The following is a 17,351-nucleotide window of genomic DNA, read 5'->3' on the forward strand; positions in this document are numbered from 1 at the left end:
AGCTTTGGGAAAGAGGAGAAATATTGCTTTCCGGCGGGTTAGTGTTGTATATTGGCGGCCGCCAGGCACGCGACAATGCAAATCGCCCTTCTCGTCGCCACACGTCGCGGCACACCAGCCAGCGTCTCGCGGCACACTAGTGTGCTGCGGAACAGCGGTTGAGAAACGCTGCTGTAGGGTGTTGATACGAAATACAATTTCCCCCAGATGACTGAAGTGATCTCAACAGGTCTATAAAGGGGCAGCTGGCCTTTCGGCCGACAGTTACTTTAAGAGTGAGCAATACTAACAATACTCCCCCCACCCAAGGCTCAGGATCAGGCCCATCCATGGAGGAGAGGGCTAGCAATGGCTACCAGCCACAATGGCTATGCTCTGTCTCCACAGTTGGACGCCAGGGCTGGAAACTGTAGGAGAGGAGTTGCTCTTCTGCTCAGATCCTGTTTGCTGGTTTCCCCTGATGGGCATCTGGCTGGCCACTGTGAGAGCAGGAGGCTGGGCCACTGGCCTGATCCAGAAAGCTCTTCTTTCGTTCTTATGGAGCCTCCAGGTGCAGAGGCAGTCTATCTCGATTCCCAGGTTCATAGAGGTATTTGGCTGCTGTGAGAACAGGATGCTGGGCTAGCTGATCCTGCAAACTCTTCCGTGGTGAACAAGCTGATCCCTTTCTCTGTCTCCCCGCCACCCCCCCCCGGCCTTTCCCCCCTTCCAGACTCTGGTGCCGACATGGAGGTTGTGCTGCGAGAGGCCACAGCCGTCCTGCAGAGCAAGTTTGGCTTTGTCTCCTGCACCATCCAGGTGGAGCGCTACCTGGACGACATGGCCAGCTGCCGCCAGTGCCAGGACCCACAGGACTGAGCCCAGCGCTGCGCCCTCGGTGCCCTCCAACTGCCAACCTCAGCCAGGAGGCGCCGGGAATCCCGGGGCCAGCAGGGGGGTGGGGGGTGTCTCCTCTGCTCAGCTCCACCGCCAGAGGAGAGGAGGCTGAGCGCCTGCCTCGGCGCATCTTGTTATTCTTCGTGTCACATTCCAGGCAGGCACGGGGGGGGGGGAGAGACCCTCTGCTACTGCCCACCCTATTGCCTGCCTCAGTGTCTTTGGTGTGCAAATGCAACCCAGCCCCCCCCCCCCCAGGCGAGGCCTGCCATTCGTCGGTGTTTGCACGAGTGTGTCCCCTTTCCAGCAAGCTCCCCGCCGTGGAGTCAAGTCTGCAAGGCACCCTATGAGTTTAAACAGCTGTACAGAATCGAGAGGGTTCCCCCCCCTCCCCAGGGTCATCCAGTCCAACCCCCTGCGATGCAGGAATCCCAACTGAAGCAGCCATGACAGACAAGGGCAGATCCTTCCCCCGCCACCCGCTTGGCCAGGCCGAAAGCAAAGTGGTCTCGCCGGGAGGTCAAAAAGGGATGCCATGGCAGGGAAGCAAACTCCTTGCTCATCTTTGGCCTCTGCAGAGCTGCCCTGGGGGGGGCAGAAACCAGTTCCCCAACCCTCCTGATCAGGAATGCCTCCACTGCCTGCCAGATGCTTTGGGCGAGGTGCCCACGTGGAGAGCCCAGCCCCCCAGCCCCCACTGGCCCAGGAAGTGCTGCTGCTGGGAGATCCCCCCTCCCCATGGAGGGCGAGCCCCTCCCTCCCCACACTCACGTGTCCTTGTGCCTGTGACCTTGTGGAGTTCACGTCTGTGTGTGTATGTGTTTCGACCGTGTCGAGTGTCCAAGTGTTGTCTTAACCAAGTGCTCAGAGTACCAGAGATTCCAATAAAGCGAGCTGCTGCCTCAGCCCAACCCGCCAGCCTGTCTGCCAGTCCTTGGGGCAGAGGTGGAAGGGGGCAGGGTGGGGGGAGTCGGAAGGGATCCCCAAGGAATGCCAGCTAAGGAACCCCTGAGAACCCCTTGCCTAAAAATGGAGGAGGGTCCGCCCCCTTCTTCCACAGCTTGGCACTGAGCAGCGTAGATGCCAAGCCAGAGGGAGAATCAGCAGCTGCTGTGGGATTTTTTTTGGGGGGGGGCCTTCCTTAAAGAGCACAGGCCTCGGAAGAAAGAGCCGGCCTTTGAAACAAAACAAGTCACTTTAATAAGAACGACAGTTAAAAGACAAGGAATGAGCTCAATGTGAGCAAGGCTGCTGTGCCCCCCAGCCCCCCCCCCAAGAGGCCGGCTGGGGCAAAATGCCCAAAATGAATCTAGCAGGGAGCTGGTCTGGGCCCCACGTGCCTAGCCAACCTCAGCCGGGCCATGTTGGGGGGGGGGCAAATGGTTGTTCCACTGGGCCAGCCAAAGGGAGGCAGAAACCCCCTCCCTGCCCTGGAGCTGTGGGTCACACATAGGGCAGGCTGGAAGAAACCCCTCGCCCACCCCCTGCCCCAGAAGCAAAAGCACACAATCATGGAGAGATGTCCAGTTTGGGGGCAGGGGCTGCTTCTCGCTCCCAGCCCCACCCAAGGGGAAAGGAGACACCCACAAGCCCACTGGGGGTCTGGCCTCTCCTTGTGCTCCTCCGTAGCTGTGTCCGTCCTCGCAATGCAACCAGGATCCAGCCAGTCCACCAACGCCCTGCAAGATGCCCTTGTGGCTCTGGGCGCCTCGAATGAGATTCCCGCCTCCTCCTCCTCCTCCTCGATTTCTGCCGGTGCTGGGGGGGGGCGCTGCTCAGCTGACTGCAGGGTGTGCCCCTGGGGGCTCTGCCGCAGGGCTACCCTCCTCCTCTGTGTCAAACATGGCGCTGAACTGAGCCTGGCACTCACGGAGGAGCTTGCGGCTGGGGGGCGAGGCCAGGGCCTGGAGGCAGTGCAGACGCACGAGGCCGGACTGGCCCCCCGACAGCAGCCAGGTGTGGCAGGCCAGGTTGGGGCTGAAGCGCACCTGCAGGAGAAGAGGGACGTCAGGCGGGGAAGCGCAAGGGGGGAACGGACCCTGCCCCCCCTTCAGGAGGAACAGACTCACTCCCTGGCTGATCCAGGGGGCTCAGAGAGACCGGCCATGAGCTCTGGGAGGCCTGAGGAAAGCGTCCAAGGGAAAACTCTCCTTTCTCCCCCCCCCCCACTAGAACTTTCAGGTGTGCCATCACAATAATTTTATTCTTATTTACACCCCACCCACCTGGCTGGGTTTCCCCAGGCAGCACAAGGTCGGAGGATGCACAACAGATAAAAGAAAGTCCTTCTTCCCTCCCTGCCCCAGGAGGCAGCAATGGCCCCCATTCATGGAGGAGAGGGCTCTGGGGGGCTCCTGGCCAGGATGGCTCTACTCTGGCTCTAGGGCTGGAGGCAGCAAGCCCCCCCCCCAATCCCAGTGGCTGGAACCCACAAGACTGGAGAGCGCTCTCTTGCCTGGATCCTGCCTTTGGGATTCCCCCAGGCCTTGGGCTGGGCACTGGGAGGACAGGATGCTGCACTAGCTGAGCCCCCCGTGGCCTGATCCAGCCGGCTCTTCTGATGCTCTTACAGGAGGCTGCTATGGGACCCCGCAAGTCAGAGCCAATACAATGTCCGTTGTTGGAAACAAGGCAGAGTTGCTCCTGTGAGAATCTCCTTGCAGGGTCTCCCTTGGGGGCATGGTGAGAACAGGAAGCCCCCAATGGCCTGATCCCACTAATCCATTCTGCAGTTCACAGGGGTAGAGCCCCCCCCCGCTCACCTTGTGCACAGCCTCCAGCTGCAGGCGCCCCAATCCGTCCCCCTCCTTCTCCTCTTCTGCCAGGAGGGGCTTCTTCCTCCCTTTCCGCCTGAAGATGTTCTTGAAGCTCCTCTGGAGAGGGAAAAGTGGGGGGTGGGGCTGAGAGAGTTGGTGGGGCCAGGCCAAGTAGTGGGGGGGGGGCTGCAGCTACATCCCATGGGGGCCTCCTCCTGACAGCTGGCGATTGATGGGCTTGGGAAGGAGCCCTATCAGCCAGGAACACACCACAGAAGAGCAGCGCGCTGGGGATCAGCGATATGAATCCTGGACACTTGGGGGGTGGGGGGGACACACACCCTGTGACCCCCCAGCACAAGCCACCCAGGTTGCCCCTCCAGGAAGACATGGGGGGGGGGTTCAAGCAGCCCTTTGCCTCCCTCTTCCTTGCCCCCAGCCTCCCGTCTCCTCCGAGGCCTCACCAGGTCCGTGTCTCGGAAGAGGATGTAGTTCTGGGCCACAGACTCCTGGTACGTCCTGCCCTCCACGGTGGCCATCAGCTTTTCGCCGGGGGCTCCTGCCGACGCCTCTTGGTTGTGGAGGCGGCAGGGGAGCAGGCTGGCCTTGTAGACGGGCTGCGGAAGATGAGGAGGAGGAGGAGAGGGCTAGGGGGCGCTGCCAGGCACAACAGCCCTGCCCAAAGGCAGCCCTGCTTCGGAATCAAAGGAGATCCCTGGCGCAGCGTTCCCACCGTGGGCACCAGGTTGGCCACCGTGAGAACAGGGCGCTGGACTAGATGGGACTCCCAGCAGGGCTCTTTCTGTTTCTGTGGAACCTCCAGCTCCCAAAGCAGTCTATCTACATTCCTAGGGTCTATGGGGTATTTTGCCACGTGGGGAAGAGCAGCCTGGACCGGATGGACCCTTTGTCCTGATCCAGCTTCCTCCTCTGACGTTCTATTGGGTGGGCTGTTGAGAGGCAAGGCTCCTCCCAAGCGGGAGGTTTCACATCCCCACACGCAGCAGGAGCCAGAAGCCCCAAGTCAGGCACCCCAAATTTTCCAGCACCAGAATCTGCCCCCCCCACCTCAAAAGAGTCCCCTTTCCTGGCACTTTCCCAGGCTGTGGGAAGGGACCTAAAGGGCCATCTAGTCTAGCTCCCTGCCATGCTGGAAGCATTTGCCCAATGTGGGGCTGGGACCCACGGCAGAGAATGAGTGTTCCCTGCCCCCAAACCCGTCTGAGGGGAAAGGGACGTCATGAAGACTTGGAGCTCAGCCATTCTCTCAGAGGGCACAGAAGCCCACCCCCCTGTGACACACAGAGAGACTTTTCAGAGCTAAAGGGGGGGGGCGCATTGGAGCTGAGAGCACCCAGCTGCCTAGAGGGATTCCAGCCAAGGCAGCTGCTCCCCCCCACTGGATCCAGCCTGGACTATTCTGTGGCTACAGCCAAGGGGCTGCAGCTCCCTTCATCCCCTGGGTGAGTCGAGGTGTGGGCCAGGGACCCCCACCCTGGATCTAGAGGATGGAGGGGTGGGGCAGGCCTCACTTTCTCCCCTGCTGGACTGAAGGCAAAGCTTGTGACTCCCTTGCAGACCCCCCCCACCCCACTGAGCGGCAGCAACACCTACAAATCGGCGCTCCGACGGACGCTTGACATTGTGCGGGTTGACGGACAGGTCAGGCATCATGGCCGCCACCAGCTCCCCTGTGACGTCTCCAGCAGCCACCGTGTTGAGCCAGTCGGATCCAGAGATGCTCTGGAAGAGGGAGGGAGGGAGGGAGGGAGGGAGGGAGGGATGTCACCCTTCTTCATTCCCCCCTCCCCAGAAATAAGAGGGCCCCCAGCGCCCCGAGGCTGCCCCCTTGTTGCTCTCAAACGAAGGCGGCAGAGGAGACTCTGCTTACCCACACGGTGCCCTTCCGAGGGGCCACAAAGTAAGCCCGGAAGCCCAGGTAGCCGGCGTCCAGGTAGTGGATCCCACACAAGCCGTACCTGCAATGCAAGAGGATTCCTGCAACAGGGATCGGGAAGCAGAGCCCAGCCGTGCTGGCTAGCAGCCCTCCCCTCCCCTCTCCCCGCACTCACGAGGCATAGCAGTTGTCCTGGGCCACCGTGATGCCGCTGTAGGGCAGCAGCCAGGCAATCTCCGTGCTCAGAAAGCGCTTGATGCTGTTGAGCGGCTCGTACAGCCGCCGCAGGTCCCAGTACTTGATCTTGCGGTCGTTCCCGGCCGTCACCATGAAGTTGCTGGAGCGAGCAAGGGGGAGGCAGCTCAGCGAGGGAGGTCCTGGCAGGGCCCCCCCCCCACACTGGGCTTGGTCCCTTGGGGGGTCTCCCCCCAGGCAGTGAGGGGAAGGAGGCCGGAGGAAGTCCCCCCCCCGCTAAGCCCGGCCCCCACCTGTTGGCCTTGCACCACTGGATGTTGCGCACGGCGTGGTCGTGGGCCAGGAAGCAGTGGAAGGGGTAGAGCTTGAGGGAGCCGTCCGGCTGACGCACTCGCTGCAACAGGGAGCGGCTGGCCAGGTTCCAGAGGGCCACTGTGCCTGGAAGAAGGGGGGGGGACAGGCAGGGAGGAGGAGAATTGGAGGGGACCTCAAGGGTCATCCAGCCCAACCGCCTGAAAGCAAGAATCAGAATTCAAGCATCCCTGACAGGCGGCCATCCAACTGCCAGAGAAGGAGGGTGTGTATCACCTTCTGAGGAGAAGGCTGGGATTGGGAGCCGGAGCCTGAGCCAGGGGGGCGGGGGGGACACCCCCCCTCAGAGCCACCTTGGCACTTGGGAGTTTCAGCTGCAGAGCTTTCGCCTCTCACCATCATAGAAACCAGCCGCCAGGCGCTGGTGAGGCTTCGCCGGCATCCAGGCCAAGCTGAGGCACTGTCCGCATTCGGAGGGGCTCCCGGCCTGGATGGCCCCCACCTGCAGGGAGGCTATGCACTGGACCTGCGGGGATGGAGGAGGAGGAGGAGTCGGGGCGGGGGGAGACCAGAGAAGAAGCCCCCTGGAAACTCACGCTCAAGATCCCAGGCCTGACCCCTGCTCCCCGTGCAAAGGGGGCTCAGCGACTCCTGCCCCAGTCTTTCCAGAGCTGCAGCTGGACCGATGAGGGAAGCAGCCCCCTGCTCACGAGGAGGCTCAGGGAGCCGCCCTTTGGTCCCTGCCCCTCAGAACATGGGCAGCTTGAAGGGCTCAGAATGGGGCTCCCCCAGATCCTCCGTGGGCCTGGCAGGACGTACCTTGCAGATGGTGTGCCGGGGGGAGGACCCACCTAGGAGGAGGGGAGAGATGCTGTGAGGCAGGGAGCAGCCTCTGTGGGGTGAGAGAAAGCGCCACCCCTCCAGAGGGCTCACAAGACCCGACCCCCCACCTCAGCCAAGCCAAGTCGCCCCCTCCTACCTGACTGATTCTCAGGCTGCTCAAGCAAAGCCCCCCTCCCCCCCCAAAGCAGGACCAAACGGTGCTCTGGGCCCATCTTTAGGGAAGCTTTTAATTTTTAACAGACCATTGTATTTTAATATTTTGTTGAAAGCCGCCCAGAGCGGCTGATGGGCGGGATATAAATAATAAATTTGTTGTTCTCTCCAGGCATCACCCTCATTTCGTGACTCAGGTCAGCTGTAGCCCCTGCCTTTTAAGAGAGACCCTTTTTTAAAAGGCCCCTGCAGAGAAATTGCCTGATAGCTTTTTAGGGTGGCAGCGGAGCGGTTGCTTCAAAAAGATTGCCTCTGTGTCAGAGAGACCTCAGAGAAGCAGGCGGGGGGGGGGGAGAGGACTCTTGGGCTGGGGCAGCAGCCGCCTTCTCCAAGGTCCTCCTTGGATCATGAGATGGAGACGAGGGGGGGGGAGGCTGGCTGGCTGGCTGGCCCTCAGTTAGGGAGCCAGCTGTCGGGCAGAGATGCCCTCGAAGGCTCTGCCAGGCAGAGGCCTGAGCAGTAGAGTCTCATGGAGGGTGTGTTTGGAGAGGGGAGGGGGGACTGAGCCTCCTTTATTCCCCCCCGCCGCCGGCGGCCGCCAGAGGAGGCAGAGCTGAGCACCCCCCAACGTCGCCTGCCTGCAGTCCTCATCCATCATGCCTGCAGACAGATATCATTACAAGGCTCATTAGCTGATACGGCTGGCTGAGCACCCAGGCCGCTGCCGGCCCCCCACCCCACCCCCCAGCCCCACCAGGGAGGGGGCAGCTGCCTCTTCCAGAACGTTTTGGCCGAGAGACTCTCTTCTGCCACCCCATAAAACAGCCCTGAGCTGGCAAAACACCAGCCAAGGCAGAGAAAGGGAGAAAGGGAGAAAGGGAGAAAGAAAGAAAGAATCATAGAATCATAGAGTTGGAAGAGACCACAAGGGCCATCCAGTCCAACCCCCTGCCAAGCAGGAAACACCATCAAAGCATTCCTGACATATGGCTGCCAAGCCTCTGCTTAAAGACCTCCAAAGAAGGAGACTCCACCACACTCCTTGGCAGCAAATTCCACTGCCGAACAGCTCTGTCAGGAAGTTCTTCCTAATGTTTAGGTGGAATTTTCTTTCTTGTAGTTTGAATCCGTTGCTCCGTGTCCGCTTCTCTGGAGCAGCAGAAAACAACCTTTCTCCCTCCTCTATATGACATCCTTTTATATATTTGAACATGGCTATCAGAAAGAAAGAAAGAAAGAAAGAAAGAAAGAAAGAAAGAAAGAAAGAAAGAAAGAAAGAAAGAAAAAAGGGGGTGGTGGAGAAAGAGATGCTCCTTCCCACCCACAAAGGGAACCACAATGGCAGAGGCCCTGGCGCCCCACCCTCCCCGTGCCCCAGGGGAGGAGGGGTCCCTTCACAGCTCTTCCTACCTGTTACCTGGGCTCTCCGGGAGCCACGCAGGTCCTCTGCGTGAGGCAGGCTGTACAGCATCACCTTGCCATCAGAGAAGGCCACGGCCAGCAGCCCCAGGCGGCTCATCTGGGAGGGCGACTGCTGGGGACAGGAAAGAGAGCTGGGAGACGCCAGGCTGTGGGGCCCCAGCAAGCGGCCGGCTCTGCCAGCCTGCCCCCGCTCCACCCCACCCCTCCAGAGCGGCATATGTGCTCTCTCAAGAGGCCCCTCGTACCTTGTGGCGGGTGGCAGGGGGCTCCCAGGCACCGCTGGGGCAGAACTTCATATCCCAGATGCAGCCGTGGTCGGTGGCAATGCCGTAGGCCAGTCCTGGCTTGGTGGCTGACCTGGGAAGGGGAGAGAAGGCGGGGGGAGGCGGTCATAGCACAGACCCCAGTCTAGAAGAGTGGCCATGTCTTGGAGAGGGATCCTAGAAGGGACTCCAGGGGTCACCTGGCCCAAGCCCCTGCAGCGAAGGGGTGGCAGTTAAAGCATCTCTGGCAGACGGCCGTCCAACCTCTGCTTAGCAAGGGGGGGAGCCCGTTCCACTGCTGAACAGTCCTGACTGTCAGGACTTCCTCAGAATCTCCTTTCTTGGAACTTGAATCTTTTGGTTTGGTGCCTCCCCTCCAGAGCAGCAGGAAACCCATTTGTCGTGTCTTCCTTGTGGCAGCTCCTCTCTCTACTTTCATGCCAGGGGACCAGAGAGGCCCAGCTCACAGGTGCCAGCCTCTCTGATCCTGCAGCAGATACAGCACCTCCTCCCCTGCCCTCCCGCCTTGCCCAGGGGTCCTTGGGGATCAGGACACTCCAATGGGAGGCCACAAGGCTGCCCTGGGGCTGAAGCCCTGGGGAAGGGCGGGCCAAGGAGCTCTGCAGCTGGCCTGGGGGCTCCTGACTCACCCTGCCTCCTGCTGGAGGGGCCCCAGCTCCCAGAGCTGGAGCAGCGCTGGCCCTGTGTGGGTCCCCGCCAAGCTGTGCCGGTCGTCCATGCCGGGATTGCAGTAGATGGCTGCGTACTGGGAGGCCACAGCGCCTTCTGGGGTGGGGCACCACTCCATGGCCCAGACGGGACCCCCCACAAAGAAGGTCACATCCAGGCGCTCCTCGTGGGGCTGCAAGGCGTTGAACCTGCCCGAGGGGAAAGAGGAGGAGGGTGGGTCTTGCCAAGGGGCTCACAGGCCAGGAGTCTTGCTTCCAACAGGGTGCTTTGCAATGCACAAGGTTCACGGCACATGGCTAATTTGTGAAACTCCTTCCTGGAGGAGGGCAGGGGGGGCCACCAACCTGGGTGACTTTAAAAGAGGATTAGGCAAATTCATGGAGGAGGAGAGGGCTCTCAATGGCGGGCTCTTCTCTGCCTCCAGAGTCAGGCTTTGGAAGCCACAGGACGGGTGATTCGCTCTTGTGCTCAGAACCTGCTGGCTGGTTTCCCACAGGCAACTGAGAACAGGAAGCTGGACTCTTGGGGCCCACGGCCTGATCCCACAGGCGGCTCCTAGGCTCTTCCAAGTACTGAGAGACGGAAGAGGCGTTTACATAAAGTGAGCGGCACCTGTTGATCCGGTAGAGGACGCTGCTGTCTTCGTGCAGGCCTTCGCGCTTGATGCAGAAGAGCGGGGACTTGGTCTCGCTGGGGAGGTATTCCTCAGCTTCGCTTTGGAAGAGGAAGGAGGAAAGAGGGGAAACTCACTCCAAGGATCTCCTACACACACACACACACACCCTGACCTCTTTGGGCTCTCAAAAGAGGCTGGGCTGCACATTCAAAGCGGCCTCTTTCCTGGTGGAGATTTTGGGGCTCCTCCTGCTGGTGGTGGCAGTGGCATAGAGGGCATGCCATGCAGGGCACCCTCTCCCTCCTCTCTCCCCAGCATGGACTCCTCCCCCCATCAATGCAACCGCCAACCTGGGTCCGGGTGTTCTTAGCCAGGCTGGCCCCTGCCCCCTGCTTCTTTGTCAGGAGGCCACTCACCTCTCCGAGAGGAAGACCCACTTCCGGGCAGAGGGCACCCACTCTGGAAACTCCCAGGGGGAGTAGAGCTGCTCGCGCCTGCAAGCAAACACAGCCACATGGCGTCAGAGAGAAGTGGGGCCAGCCCAGAGGGCGACAGCATCCCCAGGGCATCCCTGCAACCTCGGCAGGAACAAACCCAGGCAGTCCTCGCCCTCCAGGGCCCCAGCTGGAGCCCCTGGAACCCGCACCGGCCTGAATGTTTCAGGCGCACAGTCCCCCCACCCTCCGATTGCATTCCTTGAAGGGCAGGACAATGAGCCCAACTCCTTTCCGTACTGCAGGGTCGTGCGTTAAAGGAGCTGAGCTTTGTCTTGGCGACAGCGGCAGCAGCACAACAACTGCCAGGCAGGGGACCCTCCCCTTTCCTCTCCCCTCCCCATTCCTGTGCTTCAGTTCCCTCCCCAGTAAGGCAAAGTCGTAGAGGCGGGCAGGCAGCCCCAGACTTACACATGGTGGGTGACGGAGAGCGCCTTCCAGATGGGGGCCATGATGGAGTTGTGTAAGCCGTTGGACGCAAACCCTCGGCATTGGCTCTTGGGCCTCTGGGGAGAAGGAGGAGGGGGTCAGGGACAGAGGCCCACGGAGCCCACCCTCCCAAGCGGACAGCCCCCAGAGAAGGGCCGGCCTCGCTCTTCGTTCACAGAGGCCTCTGAGCACACCCCCAAGAGGAGCGCTCCTTCCCCGTCCCCCGGCTTAGTCACCGCTGCTCCACGCAGGCCGGGCTCCAGGTCCGAGTCGGAGGGCTCGCTGAGCCGCAGGTCGCTGTCCTCTTCCTCCTCCCCCTCCTCCTCTTCCTCCTCCTCCTGCAGGAGCCCTTCCTCCGAGGGGACGAAATCCGCATCCTCCTCGCTCTCCCGCTTCTGGCTCTGGGGCTTCCGGCCTCGCCGCTTCCGGATGGGCTCCACCGGTCGCGGGGCGTCCTCCAAGGGCTCGCTGCAAGCGGGCGGCTGGTACACAGAGGTCAGCTCTTCAGCCAGCTCCTGCAGGTACAGAAGGGCTCTGCGGGCCAAAGGGGAGGGAACAGGGACAAACGGTCACAAGACACCCCCTCAGATCTTCAGGGCAAGAGCAAGAACTGAAGAAGCGTGGTAACAGGGGTGGGGCTGCGGCAGGACCTCCCCGTCCTCTGGGCCAAAGTGCTGCTTGCAGAAGTCCTGCAGCTCCAAGTTCCACACAAATTCTGGAAGCTCCCATGAGACAGTGAGGACTAGTAACTTGGATGGCTTTAAAAGAGGATTAGACAAATTCATGGAGAGGAAGTGGCTCCTAGCCAGGATGGCTGTGCTCTGCGCCCCCCTCCCCGTCAGAGGCAGCAACGCTTCTGAATCGCAGCTGCTTGAAACTCCAGCCCTCTTGCACTGGGGTCCTGCTTGCTGGCTTCCCATAATGGGCATCTGCTTGGCCACTGTCAGAACGGGATGCTGGGCCAGGAAGGCCATTGGCCTGATCCAGTGGGGCTCTTCCCACATTCTTATGTTCTTAAGCACCAGCTCCCTCCTCTCTCTGCATCTTTCTGCAGAACTTTGCCTTGCATGCAGATATCTGCAGAGTCAGTCAATAAATTATGCTGTACAATTTGCTGACTAGGGATTTCTTTAATCTTTTCCCGGTTGGTTTTTGTTTTAGGAATTCGGTTCACAACACGAACAACTAGAGGACAACTTCCACTGAAAGCCCAGCAGAAAAGAGGCTCCGCTTGGCCCCAAGTCCATGAGGTCACAGGTGTCGAGGGGGGGCACGTTCTGCCTGCAACCAGGTGAGGCCCCTGTGGAGTCCCGTTTCCCCCTTCTTGAAAACCTCTTAGGAGGTCTGACCTGCTCAGAAGGAGAGGTGCCTGGATCAACCCAAAGGTTCCTTTAGTCCAGCATCCTGTTCTCAGGGTGGCCAACCTGATGCTCCACGGATAAGCCCACCAGCAGGACTGGAGCATGGGAGCCCCCTGCCTACCTGTGGCTCCCAGAATCTGGGATTCAGGCGCTGCTGCTTCCGATAGGGGAGGCAGAACACAGCCATGGTAGCTAGTAGCTGCTCACGCTCTTCTCCTCCCCCAGGCATGAGCAGCCCCCAACTGGGATGGCTTTAAAAGAGGATTAAACCCATTCCTGGAGGAGAATGAATCCAGGATTCCATGTATGGCTAGCGAGTCACGGTGGCTCGGCTTGGCCTCCACAGTTGGAAGCAGCAAAGCTCCTGAAGCCCAGGGGCCGGAAACCGCTGGAGGGGAGACTGGGGCTCTTGTGCTCAACTCCTGCTTGCATCTGGTCAGCCACTGTGAGAACAGGATGCTGGACTAAATAGGCCACTGGCCTCATCCAGCAGCTTTTCCCCTCTGTTCTTATAGAACCCCCAGGTCCAGAGGCAGCCTATCTAGATTCCTAGGTTTTGGGGGGCATTTGGTCATGGGCAACAGGCCTGATCAAGCAGCCTCTTTGACATCCAGTCCCCTTTTAAAGCCTTCCAAGCTGGTGGCCATTGCTGCCTCCTTTCCCCCTTTGCCTAAGAAGGCAGCACCACTCCTGCTCAGTAGTCAAAGAGCTACCAACGAGGTCCTCCCCCTGCCCGCCAACGCCTCTCGCTTACACTTTTGCTGCCCTCCGCTTTGGGCGACCCCCGGGCGTCGTCTCCAGACAGTCCAGATCTCCATCACTGGCCAGCAGCTTCTGTTGACAGAGGGGTTCGGGCGCCTGACACTCCAGTCCCTGCGACAGCTTCCTCAGAAGCAGCTCAGCCTTGGACTTGCGCCCCCGCTTCTTCGGCACCTTCACCGGCAGGGGCGGGCCGTTCTCCGAAGGCCCAGGGGCGTCAGGCGGTCCCTTGGGCTCCTGGCGGGCAGGGCCTCTCTTCTTGCGGGGCCTGCGACCACGCGGGCGCTTCTGCGCGGACGGGAGAGCTGCCGGCTGCTCTTTGGCAGGAACCAAGGCTGCCTCTGGGGAAGCGCAGAGTCCATCTGCTTGGAAAAGGAAGGGCCAGGTTAGGTAAGTAGCCGCTGCATGCAAGGAGGCGGACAGAGCCAGGCTGACGAGGGCTACCAGCTCCCCCCCTTTCCCACTTTCAGCCTCAGCTCCCCACAACTGGAGCCTGCCAGGTTTGAGAACACGGAGCCAGAGGGATGGACTTATTTTCTATGCAGGGCCACACATGGCACCTTTCTCCACAGGGGTCATTTTGTCAGGACTGCAGCACACAGGTAGAGGAGGATTAACTTATCCACACACACAGCAACCCTAGCAAAAAAAGACCTCATTAGCACTGTAATTAGGGTTAACGAAAACAGTCCTTCCAGTCAAGCCGATGGAAGCTCCTCCTCTTGCAAAAAACCACTATTGCTGCACTTATGTATTTATTTCATTTATATCCCACCTTTTCTTCCAAGGGGCTCAAGGTTGTGGGGACGGTTCTCCACTCATTGTATTCACACAACAACCTTGTGAGGTAGGTGAGGCCGAGGGGCAGTGACTGGCTCTCAATGTTACCCTGCTTCACATCTGAGCATGGATTTGACCCCTGGTCTCCCAGGTCCTAGTCCAGCACTCCAACCATTGCACCACACTGTGACCGTGGCAGTGACCACGGAGTGTGCCTGTGGTTGTGTCCTTAGCTGTGGAGTCCAGCAGCTGCTCATCCAGCTCGCCTGGGACCTCGGGTTCTTCCTCCGCGCCCCTCCCAGTCCCTGCGGAGTTACAGGTTCTACCCAAATCCTCACCAGAATCTCATCAGCCTCCTTTTCTGCAGAGATTTCAGGTGCTGTGATGCTGCCACAACTCCCTCCCTCCAACAACTCCCCAAAGGCATCACCCTCCCTAAGATAAAGGCAAGACCTGCCCCTTCATACCCCCCCACTTGAACCCCACTCCTTCTGCACCAGATTATCTCCCTGTATTGCAGAATGGAAGCAGACACCCCCCCTTTTCCCGGGCATCTTCAGTAAGGAGGACCTGCTCGCCCAAGGGGCCTGGCCCCCCTCCCAGGCATATCCCAGAGGGTCCCCAAAATCTGGATTAAGCAAAATAAGCCCTGCTTAGGGCATCGAGGGGAGGCGGGCAACATAGAAATGGTCACAAGTTAGCTGGTCACAGATTGCTCTGCTGAGAGTTAATTTTCTCAGTTTCGTTTCATTTCAAAATTATCTTTTTATTTTACAGTTAATTACTGTTTATATTTTGAATTCAATACATATGGGGGCACCAAAATCTTTTAAGTGCTTAGGGCCTCTAAAGGTATTAATCCGGTCCTGCATGACACTCAGAAGCGACTTCCTGGAGGCCTTGGGGTTGGGGAGTCCCCTTCTGCATGTGGTTCACAGGATCCCAGCCACGGGCCCCCAGAGACGTACCAAGGGCTCCCTGAGTGCCTGTCTCCTCTGCTTGCCTCTTCAGCTGTGGAGAAGGCAGCTTGCCTTTGGTCTCCAGGCCTCTCTTCTGGCAGGGGGGGCTCTGTGACTTGGGCCATTCTTCCTGCGGGCAGCTTTCCGTAGGGGGGCCTATTGTTGCTGCTGCTGCTGTGCTTGCCTCGCTCAGACACGCTGCTCCTGCTGAGGCCAGCGCTTCCGGGGCAGGATAGTTCTGCCCGCCCCAGCAAGGGTCTCTACGGCAAGGCTCCATGCAAAGGATACGGCTGACACATCCATCTGCTCGGTCGGCGGCTTCCCTGGCTATCCCCATGGCACAGCTTGGCGTGGGGCAAGGTTCCATGAAGGCACCACAGTGACTCAGGCAAGTGCGACTCCCATCTTACGCTGGGACCTGCCTGTGAAAGAGAGGCAAAGGAACAAGGAAAGCTGTGAGGACGACAGTCATATCAGATCAAAGAAGCAGATGAAAGCAAGGGGGCTGTTCTAATTATTTTACCGCATTTAGATCCCAAGTTTTCCTCCAAGGAGCTCACATAAATATCATTGGGGCTAAATTATTCTACTTATTTTGAACACATTTTGGGGGACTTCCTTTTGCCAAGAACATGTTCACACAACATCAGAGTTTTATGTAAGAGGTTACTACTATAATGAACTACAATCATACCTCGGTTTAAGTATGCTTCGGTTTGAGTAATTTCAGTTTCAGTACTCCGCGGACCTGTCTGGAACGGATTAATCCACTTTTCATTACTTTCAATGGGAAAGTTCGCTTCAGGTTAAGTACAGACTTCCGGAACCAACTGTGTACTTAAACCGAGGTACCAAAACTGATGGTGTTTCCTGCTTGGCAGGGGGTTGGACTGGATGGCCCTTGTGGTCTCTTCCAACTATATGATTCTATGATTCTACCACTGTATACAGCACTGAGGTGGTAATTTTCCAGTATTAGAAAAACTGTGGAAATGTAATGCGAGCCAGATAACTAGTATAAACCTAACATTTTTTTATCATTACCTTGGGTTTCATAAAATGATCTTTGAAATTCCTCCAAATGTAAACCACCCTGAGATCTTCAAATGAAGGGCGGTATACAATTTTAATAAAATGAATAAATAAATGAATGTTGGTTTCACAACCACCCTGTGAGGTGGGTTAGGCTGAGACAGTGAATGACCCAAGCTGAGCTTCCTTGTTGTGGGAATTTGAACTCTGGTCTTTTGAGTCAGCTGTCCTCTCCATCACTACCATATGTGAGCTGAAGGGGGGGGGGCTGTGGGCCCTTTGCTTCAGCAGCAGGAAACCTTCTGCACCCAGGGAGGCTCCTCACACCATCTGGACCCCTCCGGGGGCACAGCAGCCTGCTCATCCCTAAGGGCTTGGCCTTGGAGCATCCATAGGGCTCAGGGGAAGCTCAACTGTAAAAATAGATGTCGCAAACCCAGGAAGTATTCAAAGCTCAAGAGACAAGGGAAAATCCCCCCACCAGCTATGTTAGATAGCAAAATAAGACAGGCTGTTGCACATGCACTCACAACACATCCTGCTTTTATTTTATTCTACAAGATACGGATTGACTCATTCGTTTGAGATACCTGAATGGTTTTTTGTTACCTTATTCACCCCTTAAAGCGAGCAACTGATCAAGTGGCACAGATTAATCTGGAGAGTTTAATGCCGTCCTGGATAGCCCGGATAGCTCAGCTGGTGAGAGCCTGGTGCTGATAACGCCAAGGTTGCAGTTCGATCTCGGCAAGGAAGCTGCCTAATGCTGCATCGCGGGGGCTGGACTAGATGATCCTCCGGGTCCCTCCCGACTCTACAATCCCATGATTCTCTATGGACTGGCCAAGGATCAGCTTTGGCCCCCAGAGCTCATGGGTTGGGGGATCCAGTGGGATCCCTGACACGGACAGGCTGCCTGGCCAGGGCCGCTTCCACCCCCGTCAGAGACCTCCATCGGGGGCAGCATCTGGGGGCTCCACGCCCTCCCATCCCGACACCGCCGCCGGCCCCCCGAGGGCTCCTGAGCCGCGCCCCCCCTCCTCGCAGGGAGACCCGCCCCCCCTCAGGCGGGGGCGTGGCCAAGCGCTCTTTCCGCGCCGCCCGAGGAGCTCCGCGCAGGCCGAGGCCCGTCCGCTTCCCCCGGCGCCGGCGGCCTTGGCCCTGGAGACTCCGGCCCTCGCCTCACCTCTCGCTCGTCGAAGCCGGTCTCCGGCCGAAGCAGCGGCAGCGGCGGCCCCAGCAGCCAAGATGGCGACCGCCACAGGCGCACAGCGATGACCGCAAGCTCCTGACGTCACTTCCGTCCCGCGGCGCGGAAGCTCGCCCTGCGGCGTTGGCGGCGGCTCTTCCCCGCCTCGTACACCCACCCACTCGCCGCGGGCGTCGCAGCCTCGGGAGCTCCCTTCGCTCTCCCGTCCCGCCGCCCCTTCGGCCGCAGCGGCCACGAGCCGCGCGAGCACCGGCCCCTCCGCGGCTGCCGCTGACGTCACTTCCTCCGCGGGCCTCGCTGGGCA

The 17,351-nt window shown here is 59.3% G+C and overlaps 1 protein-coding gene across 4 annotated transcripts; it reads right to left on the reverse strand.

Annotated features, from left to right (window-relative positions):
• Window positions 1-2,052: 2,052 nt before the first annotated feature.
• Window positions 2,053-17,311, reverse strand: GTF3C2 (general transcription factor IIIC subunit 2). 4 transcript variants are annotated; one of them, XM_060273256.1, is made up of 19 exons: window positions 17,024-17,311; window positions 14,815-15,223; window positions 13,062-13,428; window positions 11,183-11,480; window positions 10,929-11,023; window positions 10,440-10,517; window positions 10,020-10,121; window positions 9,368-9,595; window positions 8,700-8,811; window positions 8,443-8,566; window positions 6,856-6,887; window positions 6,433-6,562; window positions 6,018-6,162; window positions 5,705-5,866; window positions 5,524-5,611; window positions 5,247-5,375; window positions 4,097-4,249; window positions 3,639-3,749; window positions 2,053-2,864 (listed from the first exon to the last, which is right to left on the reverse strand). In XM_060273256.1, the coding sequence occupies exons 2-19, from the start codon at window positions 15,170-15,172 to the stop codon at window positions 2,652-2,654; spliced, it is 2,925 nt and encodes a 974-aa protein (XP_060129239.1). In that variant the 5' UTR covers window positions 15,173-15,223; window positions 17,024-17,311; the 3' UTR covers window positions 2,053-2,651. The 4 variants fall into 4 exon arrangements, with proteins under 4 accessions (XP_060129239.1, XP_060129238.1, XP_060129236.1 ...); XM_060273255.1 differs by having other exon boundaries at window positions 8,443-8,563; window positions 13,062-13,431; XM_060273253.1 differs by having other exon boundaries at window positions 13,062-13,431.
• Between the last annotated feature and the right edge of the window lie 40 nt (window positions 17,312-17,351).

Source organism: Zootoca vivipara, chromosome 3 (assembly GCF_963506605.1).
Source record: "Zootoca vivipara chromosome 3, rZooViv1.1, whole genome shotgun sequence".
Lineage (NCBI taxonomy): Eukaryota > Metazoa > Chordata > Lepidosauria > Squamata > Lacertidae > Zootoca > Zootoca vivipara.

What these genes read in the sequence shown, in the direction of transcription:
- GTF3C2 (XM_060273253.1), bottom strand. Translation starts at nt 15,172, where the DNA reads ATGGAACCTTGCCCCACGCCAAGCTGTGCCATGGGGATAGCCAGGGAA. An exon ending in CCGGCCTGCGTGGAGCAGCG is followed by an intron (nt 11,024 to 11,182) that starts GTGACTAAGCCG and finishes CCTTCTCCCCAG; the next exon opens with AGGCCCAAGAGCCAATGCCG. An exon ending in TCTTCCGAGACACGGACCTG is followed by an intron (nt 3,750 to 4,096) that starts GTGAGGCCTCGG and finishes TTCCCTCTCCAG; the next exon opens with AGGAGCTTCAAGAACATCTT.